At 41.0% G+C, this 19354-nt stretch overlaps 2 protein-coding genes across 5 annotated transcripts; one reads left to right on the forward strand and one right to left on the reverse strand.

The window, feature by feature from the left end:
* Positions 1-830: 830 nt before the first annotated feature.
* Positions 831-6530, forward strand: LOC130569268 (proton channel OTOP3-like). Of its 3 annotated transcripts, XM_057358804.1 has the most exons (8): positions 831-894; positions 1489-1718; positions 2460-2596; positions 2832-2890; positions 3027-3148; positions 4479-5221; positions 5611-5763; positions 6345-6530. In XM_057358804.1, the coding sequence occupies exons 2-8, from the start codon at positions 1583-1585 to the stop codon at positions 6513-6515; spliced, it is 1521 nt and encodes a 506-aa protein (XP_057214787.1). In that variant the 5' UTR covers positions 831-894; positions 1489-1582; the 3' UTR covers positions 6516-6530. The 3 variants fall into 3 exon arrangements, with proteins under 3 accessions (XP_057214787.1, XP_057214788.1, XP_057214786.1); XM_057358803.1 differs by lacking the exon at positions 831-894 and having other exon boundaries at positions 1358-1718; XM_057358805.1 differs by lacking the exons at positions 831-894; positions 6345-6530 and having other exon boundaries at positions 1229-1718; positions 5606-5757.
* Positions 6531-7311: 781 nt separating this feature from the next.
* hid1b (HID1 domain containing b) lies at positions 7312-16578 on the reverse strand. Of its 2 annotated transcripts, none has more exons than XM_057358802.1 (19): positions 16472-16578; positions 15420-15524; positions 14816-14986; positions 14209-14322; positions 12852-12958; positions 12406-12519; positions 12053-12311; positions 11860-11916; positions 11567-11707; positions 10602-10692; positions 9658-9809; positions 9495-9573; positions 9251-9415; positions 8946-9176; positions 8681-8823; positions 8479-8553; positions 8193-8284; positions 7675-7833; positions 7312-7425 (listed from the first exon to the last, which is right to left on the reverse strand). In XM_057358802.1, the coding sequence occupies exons 1-19, from the start codon at positions 16535-16537 to the stop codon at positions 7362-7364; spliced, it is 2385 nt and encodes a 794-aa protein (XP_057214785.1). In that variant the 5' UTR covers positions 16538-16578; the 3' UTR covers positions 7312-7361. The 2 variants fall into 2 exon arrangements, with proteins under 2 accessions (XP_057214785.1, XP_057214784.1); XM_057358801.1 differs by having other exon boundaries at positions 15375-15524.
* Positions 16579-19354: the final 2776 nt, after the last annotated feature.

Genomic DNA, 19354 nt, shown 5'->3' on the forward strand with positions numbered 1-19354 from the left:
TTTCACGCGCGCTGCCCGCGTATGTGTCCCACCGGGGAACCGAGAGCTCGAGCGGTTGCTAGGGGAGGAGTCCCCGGATGACCACGCCCACTTCCGCCTGAGCGCACGCCTGAGATACGAGAGAGCAGAGCTGCGGTGACAGTTTGATGTAAAGCGGACGTAAGATCACGGATCCCAAAGTTTATAGCCTAATAGATGATAAGAAGATAAATTATGACTTGTCACATTTATTGCCGTGTTAGGAGCATTTAATGCGGTAAATGAAACATCAAAATGAAACTACAATTAAAAAGTAAACAACAGATGCGTAAAATAACAAAAATGGAAAAAAATAAGGTTCCTGAAAGGTTCTTTGTCGGGCTGTATGGTTCCATAAAGAATCTTTAACATCACCAGAACCATTCTGCAGCACGAAAGGATCTTTACAGTGGAACAAATATTTTAATTATGAAAAGGTAAAAAATGGTTCTTTTATTGTTCTTAGCATCACGGTGAGAAACCCTTTATTTTTTAAATGTGACATCTTAGAAATTAGGTTGTGTTTATATCACAAGAAATTGAGATTTTTGTACAGAAGCCCCAACAAAATGAAGGTAAAACAATATTTTAGTAACATTCTCCACAAATAGTAGCTATTTACACATGAAAGTTTTAAAAATGTTGGATCTAGATATGTTGGACCAATCCTGAAGTCATGCTTTTCGTAGGTGAAATGGAGACACTATTCTGAATTTCATATCTTTCATCGTGGCTTCTAAAGTGTCGCCCATAATAACAGTCAAAAGTGCAGTAGCTGAAGTGTGCCAGTATCAGTGACTGGTGTAGGCTGGGACAGGTGCCATGTAGTTTTCACATGCAATCTACACCAATGCCAAATATACAGCTCTAAACCAGGTAAGATGACACACCCACTTATACTTTATGATGGCAGGCCGGAAGCTACACACACACATGTTGGGACAGGTTCAGAGACATTTCATTGGCAAAAACGGTGTATTGTATCCCCTTACCCCACTCCTAAACATATCCTTCACAGAAAACGTTCTGCATTTTTACAATTTTAATAAATTCGTTTAGTGTGATTATTTTGCATTTTAAATTACAATGACACCTGCAAGTATTCATAATGTAGGGGTGTGGCCTGAAACCTGAATACACAACACAATATAAAGTCATCGTGTCCTCATAGTGTAGGTCAAAACAGTTCACACACACACACACGCACACACACACACACACACACACACACACACACACACACACACACACACACACACACACACACACACACACACACACACACACACACACGCTGCTGGAGTTGGGAAATGTGAGAGTGGTTCACACGCTGGCAGGTATGGTAGGAAACTCAGAGATAGAATTATCTTCTGTGGATCATACATCAGATTTGGACCGTGATGAGAATCCCGTGGTGTCGTCGGTGGAAGATGATGATGGTTTGGAGCCTGTTGTGTTGAGGGTTCCCAGTGGACGTGGTCTCATCTCTGGACTGCTGGGACTCAACATAGTGCTCTTCGGTGGCTCTCTGGTGACAGGAGATGCTTTCCAGCCTGTGAGATTTATGGAACCTGCGGTGTTTGTGCTGGTACTGATGGTACTGAGCTTGATGTGGATGCTCTGGTACCTGCTGTGGGCTCGCAGACAGCCGGATATCAGTCCCCATACGGACCATCATGCAGGAGGCGCTACTGTCACAGGTAACAGCTATCAAACATCACCACTGTCGACCTACTAATAACATGCTCATGGAGATGAAATTATTGAAATTATTTCTGGGTGTAAGTCATGGAAATTGTTATTTTATGTGTACCAAATTTCTTCAAAAATTGTTTTTCTAAATAATTTGTATGTCATTAAGAGCTTCTTAAAGTGGCAAATAACAGGATTAATAAGTCAACAGTTGTGGGAACTGTGATGTTTGTCTTAAATCAGGCGCGCAGCTTTATCTGACACACCCATGTTAATCTCTAATAATGAGGTGCAGATCTGATGTATTTATGATCCAAACTGTGTGCCGTTGCCGAGCCTCCAGGAAAATGGTTGAGATATAAAGCTATAAATGCTTTGTTGTATTTTAAAGAAGGAAATTTCAATATCACTTATTATACGTTCATCATAAAAGCTTTGGCGAGTAGTGGTCAAAATGCTGTCCAACTTAAGAGAATTGAAGTCTTTGTCCTTTACATTATTAAATATGTTTCTGAGAAGAACCTTTTAAAAAGGATTGTAAAAAATGACACATGAGTCAAGAGCCAGGAGAATGACTGATGGGGTCAGAAACAGCTTTTTGTTTTTCTATGTTTTTTTTGTTTATTAAAATAAAACCCATATAAATCCATTCATAGATATTCCAGCAATTATTGATACCTTTTCAAATTAATTGACTTTCATTGTAGTAATGTTTCTAACAGTGTTTAATGTGTGTGTTTGTGTATTAGGGGTCCTGATCTTGTTTGCGGCTTGCAGTCTGTTATTGTGTGTATTCATGATGGGTTACAACATTGTCTTGAGTTCGTGCCTCTCAACCAGTAAACTTTTATTGCCCTTCTTTGAAACACCGTTCCTGTTCATGCAGGTGAGTAATGTAATACCCAACAATCCAATCTAAACAGAGCCAAACCCCGTGACCTGAGTCTAATCGCACCCTCGCACATCCAGACCTTCAATCATAAGTATTACATTTGTGTGTAATGTTGTCGGAAAGCTTAGTAGTGTTGCCTGTGTTTGTCTTTGATAAACTCGTATGTGTGTGTGTTTTGTAAGGTGACCTGTTGATATGACTGAATCTGTACTGATCTCCATTCTTACAGACGTATTTACTGTGGGCTCATTCTAAAGACTGTATTCACAAACACACCATTCTCACCAGGTACATACATACACCTGTCCTGCGGTCTGTGAGCACGGCTCACATTGATATTCATTTAAGTATAATACATACCTTTAATGATGTATAAGATTAAATGAGTGTTTTATGTAAATGACATGTTTGTAATGTCATTTAGATGCGGGCTGATGTTGATTTTGAGCACAGATGTGTTGCTCTGGTTGAGAGCGGTCACAGAGGACACCATTCATATGGAGATCGAGATGGAGAAACAGATCACAAATGACATCAATAATACAGGTAAAAGGATTTGACTATTTTCTTTACTATTGCTTTTTTTTAAATGGCCAGTTGACTTTTTTAACATTTATTTATTATTACTACTTTATGGAGTGGTTTCCCAGACAGGACTAGGCCTTAAATTACAAACATGCCTTATAAAACAAACATTACTGGTTTGCATCTTGAGACCAAACAAAGGCACTGATATGTTTAAGATATCGTCGCTGTCCTTATGAAACCTCCTATGTCCAAACTGGTTGTTTTTCAGAAAATGGAAAAAATACAGTCCTTTTCAAATGATTGTATACTTTATAGTCAAAGTTGAAAAGCACTTTTTAATACTTTTTATTGGTTAGATATTTACAAAACCCAGTGACAAACATAAAGGGTGACTAATAATAATGACTTATGGCAAAAAATTTAAATCTCGAAATATGGAGATACAAGGTTTCAGAAGGACAGCACAGGACAGACAGACAGTGACAGACAGACAGTCAGTGATAGACAGACAGACATATATAGGAAGACAGACAGACAGACAGAGATAGAAAGACAGATAGACAGAACAGACAGACAGACAGTGACAGAAGGACAGACAGATAGACAGACGGTCAGTGATAGACAGACAGACAGAGATAGAAAGACAGATAGATAGACAGAACAGACAGACAGACAGACAGTGACAGACGGACAGACGGACAGACAGACAGTTAGTGATAGACAGACAGACAGTGATAGACAGACAGACAGACAGTGATAGACAGACAGACAGACAGTGATAGACAGACAGACAGTGATAGAAAGACAGACAGACAGTGATAGACAGACAGACAGACAGTGATAGATAGAAAGACAGACAGACAGACAGTGATAGAAAGACAGATAGACAGAACAGACAGACAGAGATAGAAAGACAGACAGACAGTGATAGACAGACAGACCATGATAGACCGACAGACAGAAAGTGATATAAAGACAGACGGACAGACAGTGAAAGACAGAAAGAAAGACAGATAGACAGTGATAGATAGAAAGACAGACAGACACACAGAGATAGAAAGACAGATGGACAGGACAGAACAGACAGACAGATGGACAGAACAGACAGACATAGATAGAAAGACAGACAGTGATAGACAGACAGACCGTGATAAACCGACAGACAGTGATAGACAGACAGACAAACAGAAAGTGATATAAAGAAAGACAGACAAACAGACAGACAGAGAAAGAAAGACAGATAGACAGAACAGACAGACAGACAGAGATAGGAAGACAGACAGACAGACAGACAGGTAAATGAAAATGTACATAATAAAAATGACCAGATCTATACACACTGTTTCAGATTGGGATAATGACACTTTGTGTCGTTGTGCCGCTCAGCCCGTGTGTGTTGTTCTGAGGAAAGGTTATGAAGTCTTGTACCCGTTCAACATGGAGTTCTGTCTTCTGGCTGGTAGTATGCTCTACGTGATGTGGAAGAACGTGAGCCGTCACACTGCAGGTGCACACCAGGCTCATAACATCACACTGAACGTGATGCGGCGTGGTGGGATTCTGCTGGGACCTGTGCTGGGTTTACTGGTGCTGCTGACGGGCGGCACCGTGTTCGTGCTCTACCAGATGTGGGTCGGCCAACAGGCCCGACGTGACACCGCCTTCCTGCTGTTTTACAGTTTCCACCTGGGTTTGATTCCCATCATGGTGCTGAGCTCTTTATCAGCTGCAATAATACAGAGAACTCAGATGACGGCGGACGGGCACAGCGATGACGTAAAACACGAGCTGGCACACATGAAAAATCCCACCCGCAGTCTGGATGTGGTGCTGCTTTTGGGGGCAGCATTGGGGCAGCTTTCTCTCTCTTATCTATCGCTAGTGGCCGGGCTGTCTCTGGGGCCCAACGGCATCATGGGAGAGCTGGACCTGTCGTTCTCCATCCTCAGCCTGCTGGAGCTCCTGGTGCAGAATGTGTTTATCATCCAGGGACTGCAAACACACGGCCACGCACACGCCAAGAGACTGAAGAACAACTCCAACCGCAAGAAAACGGCCAGAGGACAGAGAGAAGAAAACATCATATATAAGGTTTGTTTTACTCACAATAAACCTATCATACCTGGTCATTTATATCATTTATGCTAGCTTTTCAAATGGATAGTTCAGTATTTTATTTAATTTTTGCCACCCTCATGTCATTTAAAACTTGTGAGTCTTTCTTCAGTGGAACACAAAAGAAGATCTTTTGAGAAATGTCTCAGCGGTTTTGTGTTCATACAATGGAAGTCAATGGAGTTCAGTGTTGTTCAATTATCAACAAAATATCTTTTATCGTGTTCTGTAGAAGAAAGAAACTACAGGTTTGAAATGACATGAGGGTGAATGAATGATAACATTTTTGGGTGCACTATCCCTTTAACATTACTCTTTACAAAAGATTTTGAATCAAAAGCATTGATTTATGTTCATAAGGACAGCAGGGAGAGAGGGTCCCGGATCCAATAGGAAGTGATGCAATCTTTGGGGAAGGAAATGACTCTCCAGGCCAACAGAAGGATTGTGATCATCATAACTGGAGCAGAAGGATTATTAAAGAGATCTGTGCGTTCCTCATTCTCTCCAACATCATGGTAAGAAAGGAAAGATAAATATTAAAACATTTCAGATGCTGCATTAGACAGAGTTTAAATATGCAAGTTGCATACAGACAGGTTTATCATTGCTCCAAATATTGTACAAATGTGATGTTTTGACCTCTTCATCTGCCTTAAAAGATCACTGCAGATCTCTAACAAACGTCAGGAAGAATTACTAAATATACAAACTATACAAAGATTTGTCAAGTCTGCAATCAAAAGTCAATATTATTGAAGATCTCAATATTATGAACTCACACATTTCTCATCACATTTACTCAAATCCAGATTATTTTACCTCTACAATCTACATTCATTTACACCTCCTCCAGACTCTTCATGCGTTCCAACAATTACACTCTCATTTGATTCTTCTTTTTATTCCTTTTAGCAATTTTAGGAGAAACATCTGACACCACGTTGATACTTATTACTAAGTTCTGATCGTCCTCTGTGACTGTATATTTACAGAAATCGGTGTATTGTGCACAACACACGTCTTATAGATGCATCAGGTGATATGAAGAACATGATTGGGTCCGACTCTGACCGATGTTGTTTTTGTGTTTGTGCAGCTCTGGGTCATTCCAGCGTTTGGTGCTCACCCTCAGTTTGAGAATGGAGTTGGGAAACAGTTCTTTGGGTTCGTGGCCTGGTTTGTGCTGATGAATCTGGGTCAGCCGCTTATCGTGTTTTACCGCATGCATTCTGTGGGGGTCCTGATGGAGATCTTAATTTCTGCATAGATTCCGACAAAACCTACTGTACAGTCACATGAACAGACACCTGGTTACTTTTCATCCACTTTTACTTACTATCATGTGCCATCTGATTTTATCGGCAAACACCTTTTAAAAATGAAGCAGTTTGTAGTTTTGAGGGCATACTAGTCATGTTTGCTTATCCTTGTATCTTGTTTTAATAATTCACAATTCAGACTTTGTGATATCCCTTGCATTTTATATTTACAACAACAGTTATTTTCTGAATCAGTATCTTTGTCTTGTTCAATATAAATATCCAAACATACATTTTTCTTACCATACAAGTAAAGTGTTTGTTCTTATATAACTCAAACATCTAACAGAATTGAAGATTTTATTCTCTTACGCTATCACACATCAGTTTCTTTAAGGGTGTTTAGATATTTTACTGGAAAATACAGACAAAAGATCTGATTAAAAGTGCTGGTAGATTAAAGAATGAATTTCAGGACAGAGGAAAGCTTGTAACAGAGAATAATAAACTGTACTAGCAGCATTCACAATAGATTTCTTGTTTTATGAATCATGTTTTTGTGATGTGATTTTATGTACAGACTTCATTTATACCCATACACACACACGGCTCTATTATGGTAAAATAAGATAAACAAAAAACAGTAAAAACAGATAAACTAACAATATAAACGGTCAATAACATGATGACTGTGTTGTATGTACATTCTCATGCCCCAAAACAAATAGAACATTAAACAAACAAACAAAAATATTACCCTTAATTAAATGTTTAAGATGAAAAGAGATGTTGTGAATTCTTTGGGTGTGTTCTGACTGGAGGAATGAAGAGAGTTTATGTAATTCTTCAAGTCTTTAAACTGTCTGGATCTCGAAGAGTTTGACATCAGTGTCGTACCAAACAGGAGGATCCACATTACTGAAGCAATAAGAAAACAGAATCTTAAGAATTTCCTTTTTATGATGCAGACATTTGTCACATTTAAACTTATATCACATAAAAAAACAGGCATGTAAACTTTCTGAAGTAAATGTGAGCGATCAAATATGTCTTTCTTATTGTCCTGTAGAGGGAGACAGAGCAAGGACATTGTAGACTAAATATGATGGCAGTAGTCCTAACATTAGAAACGTATAAAGAATCGTATTTAAACCGAGTGTCTCATACCGTATGTAAATGACGCCCCACAAGTATGTGTGGAACCACAGAGCTGTGCCCTCGTTGGCCTGGTACCTGCGGATGAGGATGGGATGGGGAACCGGCAACAAACCCACCAGAGTTCCATGCTGTAGAAACTTCAGGATCTCAGACTCATCCGTCAGACCTCTGCAGAAACAAACACAACCGCATCACAAGCTCGTCCACAAGCACGCCCCCATCGCCACAAGCACGCCCCCATCGCAACAAGCACACCCCATCACCACAAACACGCCCCCCATCGCCACAAGCACGCCCCATCGCCACAAACACGCCCCCATCTCCACAAACACACCCCATTGCCACAAGCACGACCCCATCGCCACAAGCACGCCCCCATGACTCATTCTGAACCGGGTGTGTAAATATTTACTGTAGGTGCACTAACAGTCAGGCTTCTCACTGTTAAGAGCTAAACTGTGATGTTGATGTCAGATATTGTGCATTCGTGACAAATGTGTGTGGGTGTGCGAGTATCAACGTCTCACTTGTCTATGCAGATTTTCTCCACCTGCGGGACCAGCACCTGCAGAAGCCTCATTATAGTCTGAAGAGGAAGTTTACTCTTCCAGGAGAGGACCTGAAAGAGAGCAGGAAGACTGATGACCACACTGGATGAGATTAGCACCACATGCTGCATTTGTGTTTATGTTTAAAGTGCTTTGGATTTGCGTGTACGTTTCTTTAGCTGCCGAAGGCTCCAAATGATTAAAAATCAACTTTACATCTTGCTAATGAAAATGTTCGTATCGCTAAACAAGACGTTTTACGAACCCAATCTGGAGTTGGACCCCAGTCTGCGGTACAGGACACACCAATGTTCTTTCCATCACAATCTCCGTTTATGGACTTCACAGTTCCAAAGGAAAAATGAAACAAAATATTACTACAATTAATGACTTTCTACGAGAAATAAAGCTTCGCAGATGACAGAGGTTAAATGTAAGGGGTCAGAGGTCATCAGGCAGGGCTGTACCTTGTCAACTCCCCCTGAGGTTGATTCAGGGACTCCTGTTTGAGGGCTGTGATCTGATTGGCTGTGAGCAGAGTCACCGTGCTGTCGTAACAGGGTACTTCCGTCCTCAGACACCTGTGACTTCTCTGTTAGTTTATCAATGCCTGCGACAAACAAAAAACCAACAAAATCAGTCAACGCACCAATCCCAGCATCCCTGAATATTCAGCCCAGTTTACACACATTAACACACAGCCGTCTGTGTGTATGAGACGCAGCGAGTTACCCGGTGTTGCCTTTAGGCTGGCATTCAGCGTGCCTGTTTGTACCAGCGTGGTTTTAAACGCTCCCTCGCTGGGCGATACATTGTTGTTAGACTCCATGAAGACAGCGTTACTGTTGCTCCGGATTCTCCTCTGCAGAGCTTTCTGGATGGAGATGACGTCTGCAGGGAGGTTTGCCAGCTGGTGGAAGAGGCTGCGCTTGCGGATGATGCCGTAGACTAGATTGTAGTTCCCTGATGGAGAGAGAGAGCGATTCATACGAATCCAGGTGCAAATTACAATCCTTACAAATCCAAATCTCTCTTACCATCAAACTGATACTGGATGATGTTGTTGAAAACTTCCAGCAGAAAGAAAACCAGGTGATGGTTGCGCGGCGAGGAGAACAGAAACCAGCCACTGGAGAAGAACTCCAGCAGGTGCAGCAGTTTGTTAGCGGCTACCATCGACAGACTCTTCAGGTACGGAGACACTGAAAAACAGCAGAGATTTCTCGTTCACTCTTTTGAACGATGTATGAATCTTAATTTATTCTGTTGCGGAAATCTCACCGTTGACTATGACGGTGAGCAGACAGTCATAGAGTGGCTGCAGTTGCTGGTGTCCGCTAGTGATTATCTTATGAAAAACCTGACATTTGATAAGAACAATGATTTTCTTCTCTTACCCACATGTGAAGATGTAATGTATACAGTATGTGTGTCTGCATCTCACCACTATCAGCAGATCCGCGTGAGTCCCGGCAAACACGCTGATGTCCATGGGCACGCGCACGCTGTACGGCTTATTGAGACGCACGCCGAAATTCCTCTCGCCGCTCAACAGCAGCAGGATGAAGACGCCGATGTGCACCAGACCAACACGTGCTGAAAACACACACCGAGATGCACCTGTATGAGCAACATTTCACCTCATAGCTTGTACAGGGTGTATACAGGAATCATGGAGCTAAACGTACTACTTATTAAGACCTTTTTAAAGACCTCATCGGCACTTCAAGTTTTAACCGCTTACATTGGTGACACTTAACCTTACGTTTACTATATACTGATGGAAGATAGCACATCTAAACAGTCTTAGTTTGTATTAATGTAACATAATTTAGAAGGGTTGGAACAAAGCACAAGAGAAACAATTGAGTGACTAACCCAATGCAAGGTTTATTAGAAAGAGAAACCATCTTTGTGGCTAGCACTTAGCATGTTGGACCGGACAGTGTTGATCCCCACTGAGGCTACGCTTTCCGACACACCCAGCTGTACGCCTCAGGTTTATTCCCAGAGACGGCTCTCAGCCATGCTTCCAACTCCTTATCCTCCAACCATTTGCACAAAAACTTGCATTTCCCCATTAGTCAACGATGTTGTTTAACAACCGGGTGTGAATGGACCTCCCACTATTTGCCTACGCAATGATTACATTCAGGCAAACTTTAGCATACGACCTCTTTGGACAAATATGAAAAGACGATACAAAATGTTAAACCTTGGAAAATGGCATTTAAGACTTTTGAATAATTTTTTAACGGCCTTCATTTTCTCTACATTGATCGATCGACTTTTAATACTTTTTAAGACCCCGCGGACACCCGTTGTATCTAAAAATAAGGTTCGAACATGAGTGATTTTGTAGTTGTGACGTATGGCTTAGAAACTCACACTGATTGGCTCGGGCATCGTTCAGAGAATACAGAATTGGCACCAGAATCTCCAGCACATCGCTGCTCTTCAACACGTAAAACAAAAACTTCTGAAACACAGAGATGAAAAACATCAACATCTTAACTGTACAGGTGTATAAATACAGGTACTGGAGGAACAGATTAGCCAAAATCTAGCGTTCACAAATACTGTACACTCCGCTGTCTCATGACTAAACATTAGAGGACAAATCATGCGTTTACTGACAAAAACAAATGTTTATTCGTTTACTTTTTAAACACAAATCACACAAACAAATTGATGTAGATAGAATGTGTAGAAAATGATAAAAGAAAGAATACAGTAATAGCTCCAGTATAAGTGTTTGTGTGCATATTTTTGTATGTGAGGGTGTGATAGGGAGCCGCAAAGATGACGTATTTTTGTATGCGAACCCCGGAAGCGAGTTAGCATTTTAAGACTTTCTGGTTCCAACGCCCCAAAGTCTGTGGGTTTTTTGAATGGGTTTTTGGCAAATCGCCCCAAAATAAGGATTGTGGTAAACAAAACCTCGAAATAGTGAACACACTTTTAATAAAGTCTGAAAGAGTTGTCAGAGGCATGGTGGTGACGTCGATATCGAGCAACCGTGTCGCCAGTTTATAGCATCGTGTTAGCTTTTTAATTCTGCCGATTGTATTTCAGCTTCAAAAGTAACAAATGTGGTATTAATCTGTAAAGATTATCTTGATAGACAAAAAGTGTTATTTTTTGCGATCTTCCAAAAGTCTATGGGAACAAATGCATAGGCTTTCGGTTGAGGGACCAGCGCGGCGCTAACTTCCGGGTTAGCCTACAAAAATAAGTCATCTCTGATCCTCTCCATTGTGTCTGTTGAACTCTGTGTGAGAGGGATTGTGTGTATGTAGGAAATTGTTTGATTGTGAGTGTCTTGGTGTGTGTTCCTGTGCTCTTTCGTGTACCTTGTTGAGGTCACAGAGTTTCCAGAAGAGCACCAGCAGCTCCTGTTGAAACTGAATCTTCTTGCAGGAGTGAGGCAGATACGTCTGCTGCAGCGGGTTATTCAGCAGTCGACTGATCCCTCGCAGGATAAAATGAAAGTCCTACAGAGTAAAAGAATAAAGATGGGACAGTTGTACACATTTACACACAAAGTCTGAAGCTACTAGTAAAAATTCTCATCACAAGTCTCATGTAGATGTGGTTGAGTACTTGTGAGATATAAGCTGACTGGTGGAGTGCGGCTCTGTCTCACCTCCTCTCGATGAATCCGGGACAGGTAGTTCACAAACAAATTCTCGCCTCGTGTAGCCTGAGACAAACACACACAAACAAAATTCGAGACAGTGACTGACCTGAACTCAGACAGCATTCTAAAGGTAGCTTTTTCAGCGGTAAACATAAAAAGATATTTAATACGGTGACACAGATGTGTGTGGTGTCTTCACCTGGCTTCCCTCAGCAGGCGTCTTCACGTTCGTGTCAGATAAGGTGCGGTCGGGATCTGTGCTCGGGGTCGAGCTGGTGTTTGTGTTACTGGTGTCATTGAACTCTTGCTCTAATGAGACGATTAAGACCTGCAGCGCCAGCTCTGCTAGCGCCCCCCGCTGGTCAGAGAACATCAGGTGATTGTAGGGAAGGCCGTATCCGACGGGATCATACGCGCACACCACGTTAAGAAGAGAAGTGAAGAGCGGCAGAGCATGTCTTAAAGAGACGGAGCAAACAAAGATATTTGAAATTGAGATTTTGGCATTAGCAAGCATCACCGCACCACTAATGAAGGTGTGTGTGCAGTTACCTGTTTTCTCCTGAGCAAAAGAACGACACCCAAGGATTGATTGTGTGTTTGTCAGATGGAGACTGGTAAATGTCTTCTGAGAAACATGTTAACAAAAGCTTCAATAAGTCTGTCCTGATAGAAAGAGAGAGAGAGAACCAACGTAAGAAGAGCAACCAACTACGCACTAAAACAGCACTTCACTGGTGATAATAAAGTGCATACTGGTATGTCTAGTATGACAGTCCACCAGTAAAGCCTTTCATCCGACTGCATAGTCAGTCAAATAACCACTGTTAAATACATTAAATATATCACAAAAGCACTGATCAATGCTAACTAAAAAAATTATAATTTGGACACCTCTGACTTCATACTTTCAAAGATCTGAGATGAAAGTATGTAAATTAGGAAGTAGTGCTGGTGATATTTGAGATGTGTGAAGGGGATGGAGCTTTGCCTCTGACCTGTTGGAATCGAGGGTGTGGTTAAGGGGCGGAGCCTGAGCAAATCCAACTCCTGCTTCCCAAATAAACTCACAGCTGTCTATGGACTGAACATCACCAGTGGCATCCTGAACCAAAATTTTGAGAGAGTGAATGAGAGTGAGTGAGTGAGTGAGTGAGAGAGAGCGAGAGAGAGGGAGGGATGGAGAGAGAGAGAGCGAGAGAGAGCGAGAGAGAGAGTGAGTGAGAGAGCGAGAGAGAGCGAGAGAGAGAGAGAGAGAGAGAGAGAGAGAGAGAGAGAGAGAGAGAGAGAGAGAGAGAGAGAGAGAGAGAGAGAGAGAGAGAGAGAGAGAGAGAGAGAGAGAGAGAGAGAGAGAGAGAGGGAGAGAGAGAGAGAGAGAGAGAGAGAGAGAGAGAGAGAGAGAGAGAGAGAGAGAGAGAAGAGAGAGAGAGAGAGAGAGAGAGAGAGAGAGAGAGAGAGAGAGAGAGAGAGAGAGAGAGAGAGAGAGAGAGAGAGAGAGAGAGAGAGAGAGAGAGAGAGAGAGAGAGGAGAGAGGAGAGGAGAGAGAGAGAGAGAGGAGAGTGAGAGAGAGAGAGAGAGAGAGAGAGAGAGAGAGAGAGAGAGAGAGAGAGAGAGAGAGAGAGAGCGAGAGAGAGAGAGAGAGAGAGAGAGAGAGAGAGAGAGAGAGAGAGAGCGAGAGAGAGAGAGAGAGAGAGAGAGAGAGAGAGAGAGAGAGAGAGAGAGAGAGAGAGAGAGAGAGAGAGAGAGAGAGAGAGAGAGAGAGAGAGAGAGAGAGAGAGAGAGAGAGAGAGAGAGAGAGAGAGAGAGAGAGAGAGAGAGAGAGAGAGAGAGAGAGAGAGAGAGAGAGAGAGAGAGAGAGAGAGAGAGAGAGAGAGAGAGAGAGAGAGAGAGAGAGAGAGAGAGAGAGAGAGAGAGAGAGAGAGAGAGAGAGAGAGAGAGAGAGAGAGAGAGAGAGAGAGAGAGAGAGAGAGAGAAGAGAGAGAGAGAGAGAGAGAGAGAGAGAGAGAGAGAGAGAGAGAGAGAGAGAGAGAGAGAGAGAGAGAGAGAGAGAGAGAGAGAGAGAGAGAGAGAGAGAGAGAGAGAGAGAGAGAGAGAGAGAGAGAGAGAGAGAGAGAGAGAGAGAGAGAGAGAGAGAGAGAGAGAGAGAGAGAGAGAGAGAGAGAGAGAGAGAGAGAGAGAGAGAGAGAGAGAGAGAGAGAGAGAGAGAGAGAGAGAGAGAGAGAGAGAGAGAGAGAGAGAGAGAGAGAGAGAGAGAGAGAGAGAGAGAGAGAGAGAGAGAGAGAGAGAGAGTGAGAGTGAGAGAGAGTGAGAGGGAGAGAGAGAGAGAGCGAGAGAGCGAGAGAGAGCGAGAGTTACCGCACTGGTCCTGTGGTTACTCTCCACAGTGAAATCCGGGCAGAACAGCAGATCAGCTGTAGCTGTGAGGAGAGACTCCGCCAACGGTCGTGTGGATTCATCCTCACTTTCATCCTGCGTCCACCGACAAAAAAACACAAACACATTCAAGAAGGATCCAAAAGTGATTTCCTGATGATGCCAAAAACAACATCGAAAGATTTTTCTCTCACACACACAATCACATTACATTCATTGGGAGACCTTCTCTCTTCATCTGTGTTGTGTCTCTCTGTATAATCACAGGTTATTTAATACACCTTCCTTCTTCAAGACAAACACAATCAGACTAGTGTTCAGCGCCGGTAACAAGAGACCGCAAAAACGCACTTCAGGAAAAAAATCCACTCTCTCACTTACACAACTGATGTTTTTAACAAAAGTTCACACGGTGTGTCTTAAAAACTGCTTGTGCAACTCGACTCTGAACGTATTTGAAGGTAAAACACATCGCAGTCGGAGAATGTGAACAACTTTAACTTAACTGTCTACAGCCTTCATGTGTAGTTTTCTTAATAGGTTAGGGATTAATGAAGAGCTTCAAACCAGTTATGAGTGAACTTCTCACCCCAGATTTGCCAGCCTTGGGTACAGTAGACCAGAAGAATCCATGCCAGTCCGGATCTTCAAAGATGTACGGCAGCATCCGGGTCAGCAGACGAGTGCAGCTGAGCACAGTCCGTCTGTCTCTCTCGCACACACAGCTGGAGTCTGCGTTCAACACCAGTCTCTCCACCGCCTGCCAAATACACCACATACAATTACAAACACATAAAGGCGCCTTAAGACATCAGATCTAATCTTGGCTTGTGTTAAATGTATATTTAGATTGACAGAATTGAATAATATCAGTGTTATTTAAAGGTTTACTTTTTTGTATCAACCAGCAAAACAAACAAACAAAACTTTACTGACATACACTTTAAACTTCTAGGTTCATGCAACATTTTGTGTTTTGGCAGGTTTTCAGCACAACTGCTCTGATGAACTCAGTTTATGAAAAATATCATTACTATTTTGAACGCGAAGTATTTAAAATATCAGCTAATTTGCTCAATGGGAATAAAAAACAGCGAGTTTTGTTCTGCAATAGAAAATAAAGAGATACTAAATGGGTGATACTGTACTTTATAGCAGAGGGTTGCCAGATTGGAGGGAGACTCCTCTCTCACCGCGCGGATCTCAGCAGCAGGAATCAACGCAAAAATATCCTGCGCTGTCAAATCCACGTTGGCCCAGAACTGATCCCAGAACACATCATCACAGGCCTCTACAGGCTATAAGACACAAGGGTCAGTCCTAGCAATCTTTCGATTTCGGGATAAAAGATTTCATGAGATTCCCACAGGTTTGTTGCATTATATTAGTGAAAACGTCTCATACCAGGCTTAGGATGCTTGACACACCTGTTGACATTATTGGATTTGGCCAATTTATGATCATGTTTTACTAGTGAGGACGACCTTCCTTGAGGAGATGTTTTTATATTTTGTTTCACAACATTTGTAGGACATTTTAAAATGTCCAAACAAGTATAGCATTGTATACTTTTTCCCCATCAGATCCTTTAGCATTTGGCTTTCTTGACATTGATTTTCTGGTTGGTGTATTCATACACATGATTTTGTACATTATATTTACTTTCTAAAATGAGCTGCCCCGTCACAATAAAAGGTGTTTCTAGATTTATGGAGATTTAAAATTTCAATTTTGTAAATTATAGGCATATTTACATCAGGCAAAACTAAATATAGACTAAACCACTTTAAATCAGCATCACGTAAGGTTTAGTATGAAGATCAACTATGGTTTTACTACAGTAAGGTGAAGCTATTTGTAGTAAACCAAAGTAAGCACAAGTTTATTATAGATTTACCACAATTACCATAGTTTCACCATGACATCTGTAGTAAAACCATGGTCATAAATGATCCATTTGAGAAAAACACGGTTTCTTTAACGATGCCAGAACCATGGAAATAAAGAAAGATAATCTCACTTTAAACAAGCTTAGTCTCTTTCAGATTTTTTTGTCTTTTTTTGCAAACATTTAAAGGATTTGACAAGTTTAAGATGAAAGACACTTCAAACAAGTTTATCAGGTATATGTTAATAATTAGTGATACTGTAGCGTCAGTCCTCCATCTGTTACACTTCACAGCGCTGTTTCAACATTTCTACTTAACAATATTCATATTTATAAATACGGGTTAAAATTCCTCACCTGTGTTTTGGTTGTAAGCTGTATCACCGCTTTTCTGAAGAGAAGTTTAGAGTCGGAATTGCCCATCTCACCAGCTGTCCAACTCCAGGTGACTGTCTGCGACGCCAAATTACCGATCCTACTACGGCTACGGGCTGCCTCATGAATATTAATTACGCCGTGCTGACGTTGACTCATGACTTTGCTCAGCGTCCTGTACGTAACCTAATTAATACCCATGAGCTACGCCTTTACGATAGTGGGATTCGTTGATTCGCCAGATGACTGGTGTCTTTTTTTATTCCAGCCAATCAGATTGGCCGAAAGGGCTAGCGTCCCGTTACGCAATGAATATTTATGAGAGTCATTCGCTGAGGATTGGTAAAGCAGGATCGTAAGCAGGATATAAAGCAGGTGATTTCCGGGTGTGTTGAGTACATATTTGCTGGCCGATTACTCTAGAAAGGCGGAGGAGTTTAAAGCGTGTTGTGAGATCAGTGTGGCCTGTATTGAATACAATGGACTGTTTCCTTAAAATAACACACTGTACCGCCATCTATAACCTGCACTTTTGTGAATCTTTCAGCTGCAGGTAAACTGGTAAAAATATACACGTAAACACATAATAGCTGGAATACACTATAAGACTTTTAAAATCGGAACAGATTTTTTAAAATACTAGACATCATACACTTGCAGACTTTTTGAAAGTTTCAGATAGAAACACACTAACTGATCAAATCTGCAGACTGGCACAGACTTTCTGTAACAAGTCCAGACTGAAAATCTGGGCAAAATCTGAGCAAAAGTCTTGTAGTGTATTCTAGCCTTAAGGAACTTGATCACTTCACTAGTGAGGTGGTCTTGACCATGCATACAATTCTGAAAAACAATGATGATAGATTTTGAACAAGAATTTTTTTTCTGCTACCCTACAAATATACTGCATTGTGAGAAGTAGTAGGCCTGTAGCGTTAGTTAAAAATTGAATGATTCAACTCTTGCTTGTTATTTGTTATCGCCATATATTTTTTCAAAATGACACTAAACAAATTTACTATGGTCTCACAGCAATATGCATAGTAAAACCCAGTGCTGAAGTACTTGAGTCTGGACTCGAGACATTTTTCTGTGGTCTCGGACTTGTCTTGGACTCGTTGGGATCGGCACTCGGACTGGTCTCGGACTCGGTCATTGGACTCGCCAAATGTTCTATTTGGTCTCGACTGAGTCCGATAATATTTTCTCCTTCCAAACAAAACCATTGATGGAGCATTTATGTTTGCTTTAGTTGGACTCTTGACTTTCATTAAGTTAATTATATTTCTTCTTGCATAGGTTACTTTTTGTGATGGGTATCAAGCTGTAAAAAAAGTCAAGATGATAAATAATACTAAATTAAATTATACTAAATGACTGATTTGAGTGTTGTGGTTCACAAAGCTAAGATACTGTGCCAAATTAAACTGTTACTGTGATACTGTGCCTCAACAATTGTATTTGAGCACATAAGTGACAATGAAAACCTAACGTTAAAACATAAGAATCAAGAACCCAACTAAAGAAAATACTGATCACAATAATGATGTTTGTTGAAACATCAATTGCGGTGGCAAAAGTGATGTTGATTCAATGCAGTTATCACTGACAAGTCAACAAGCCAAGAATGGGAACATTTTCCATTGGAAACCCAGAATGTGATTGTTACACTACAATAAAAAGACTGAAAATCTGAAGTTGCACTTCAGCTTTATGTGACTTGAAATTTCTATACCTATAATAAATAAAATGACATAATTTGATCTGCTTTTTGATCATTACAAATAAAGTATGTGGTCTTGATTTTTGAAGAGGATTCTTTTTTCTGTCTCTGTCTGGACCGTCTCATTTGGACTCGGTTGTGACTTGGACTGGAACCTCTTTGGACTTGGACTTGACTTGGACTCGAACCTCTTTAGACTCGGTCTTGACTCGGTCTCGACTAGTCCGGGTCTTGGACTTGTCTTGGACTCGAAAAAGGTGGACTTGACTACAGCCCTGGTTAAACCATGGTATTTCTGGGAAAGCTATGGTAATACAAATGGATACTGCCCTTTTACAATAATATAAAACTATGGTTAATTTTTCAGTTGTGTGTGTGCTATATATACCCGCGACCATTAAATAGACCATTAAACATTAAATCAAAGAACCTAATAAAATATGAAAATATATATTCCCAAATATTTAATATAGGATATGGGGAATTGCACGCAACATGTTTTTTTTATTTTGTTTGTTTTTAAAACGGCTTTCGGATGTTGCGGCATAAGTGTAATTCTTTGAGGAAACCGAGGATGGCATGATATATCGTCCCAACCATAGTTGGAGCACAGAAAGGTACAGTACAAAAAGCCTTTAAAAACATAATATCTTGTGTAGGCTAATATTATGTAAGAAATAATGTTTCAAACCTATGGGCATTTGTATTAATCTATCAATTTTATTGTTTTATGGGAATCTGCAGCATGCATTTTCTATATGAAAACAGAAATTTGAATAAAAATATAACTAAAATACTACTAGATTGTATAAGAAAAGCAAACAGCAGCACGATTTTAAAAGAAACAATAAAACATAACAGTATACAACATATAATTAAATAAATCAAATTGCAACAAAGTGCACAAATTCAATACGTTGTAAATAAACGCTTAATTGAGCATATGTGCTCTCCTCAATGCTTATCTCGTTGTCAATAACTGGCCCGTCACCTCCGTTCTGTAGCTGTGGTTCTGAAACTGGTGCTGCGCTTCTGCAGCTGGATACTGGAGAAGAAATGTTGAATTAAAGTAGCCTATGTTACATCTCCCTCTGGTGGCCAAATGATGTTTGATCTACACAGTTTTTCTGTACAATCTTTAT

The sequence above is a fragment of the Triplophysa rosa genome, linkage group LG18 (assembly GCF_024868665.1).
Source record: "Triplophysa rosa linkage group LG18, Trosa_1v2, whole genome shotgun sequence".
NCBI classification, from domain to species: Eukaryota; Metazoa; Chordata; class Actinopteri; order Cypriniformes; family Nemacheilidae; genus Triplophysa; species Triplophysa rosa.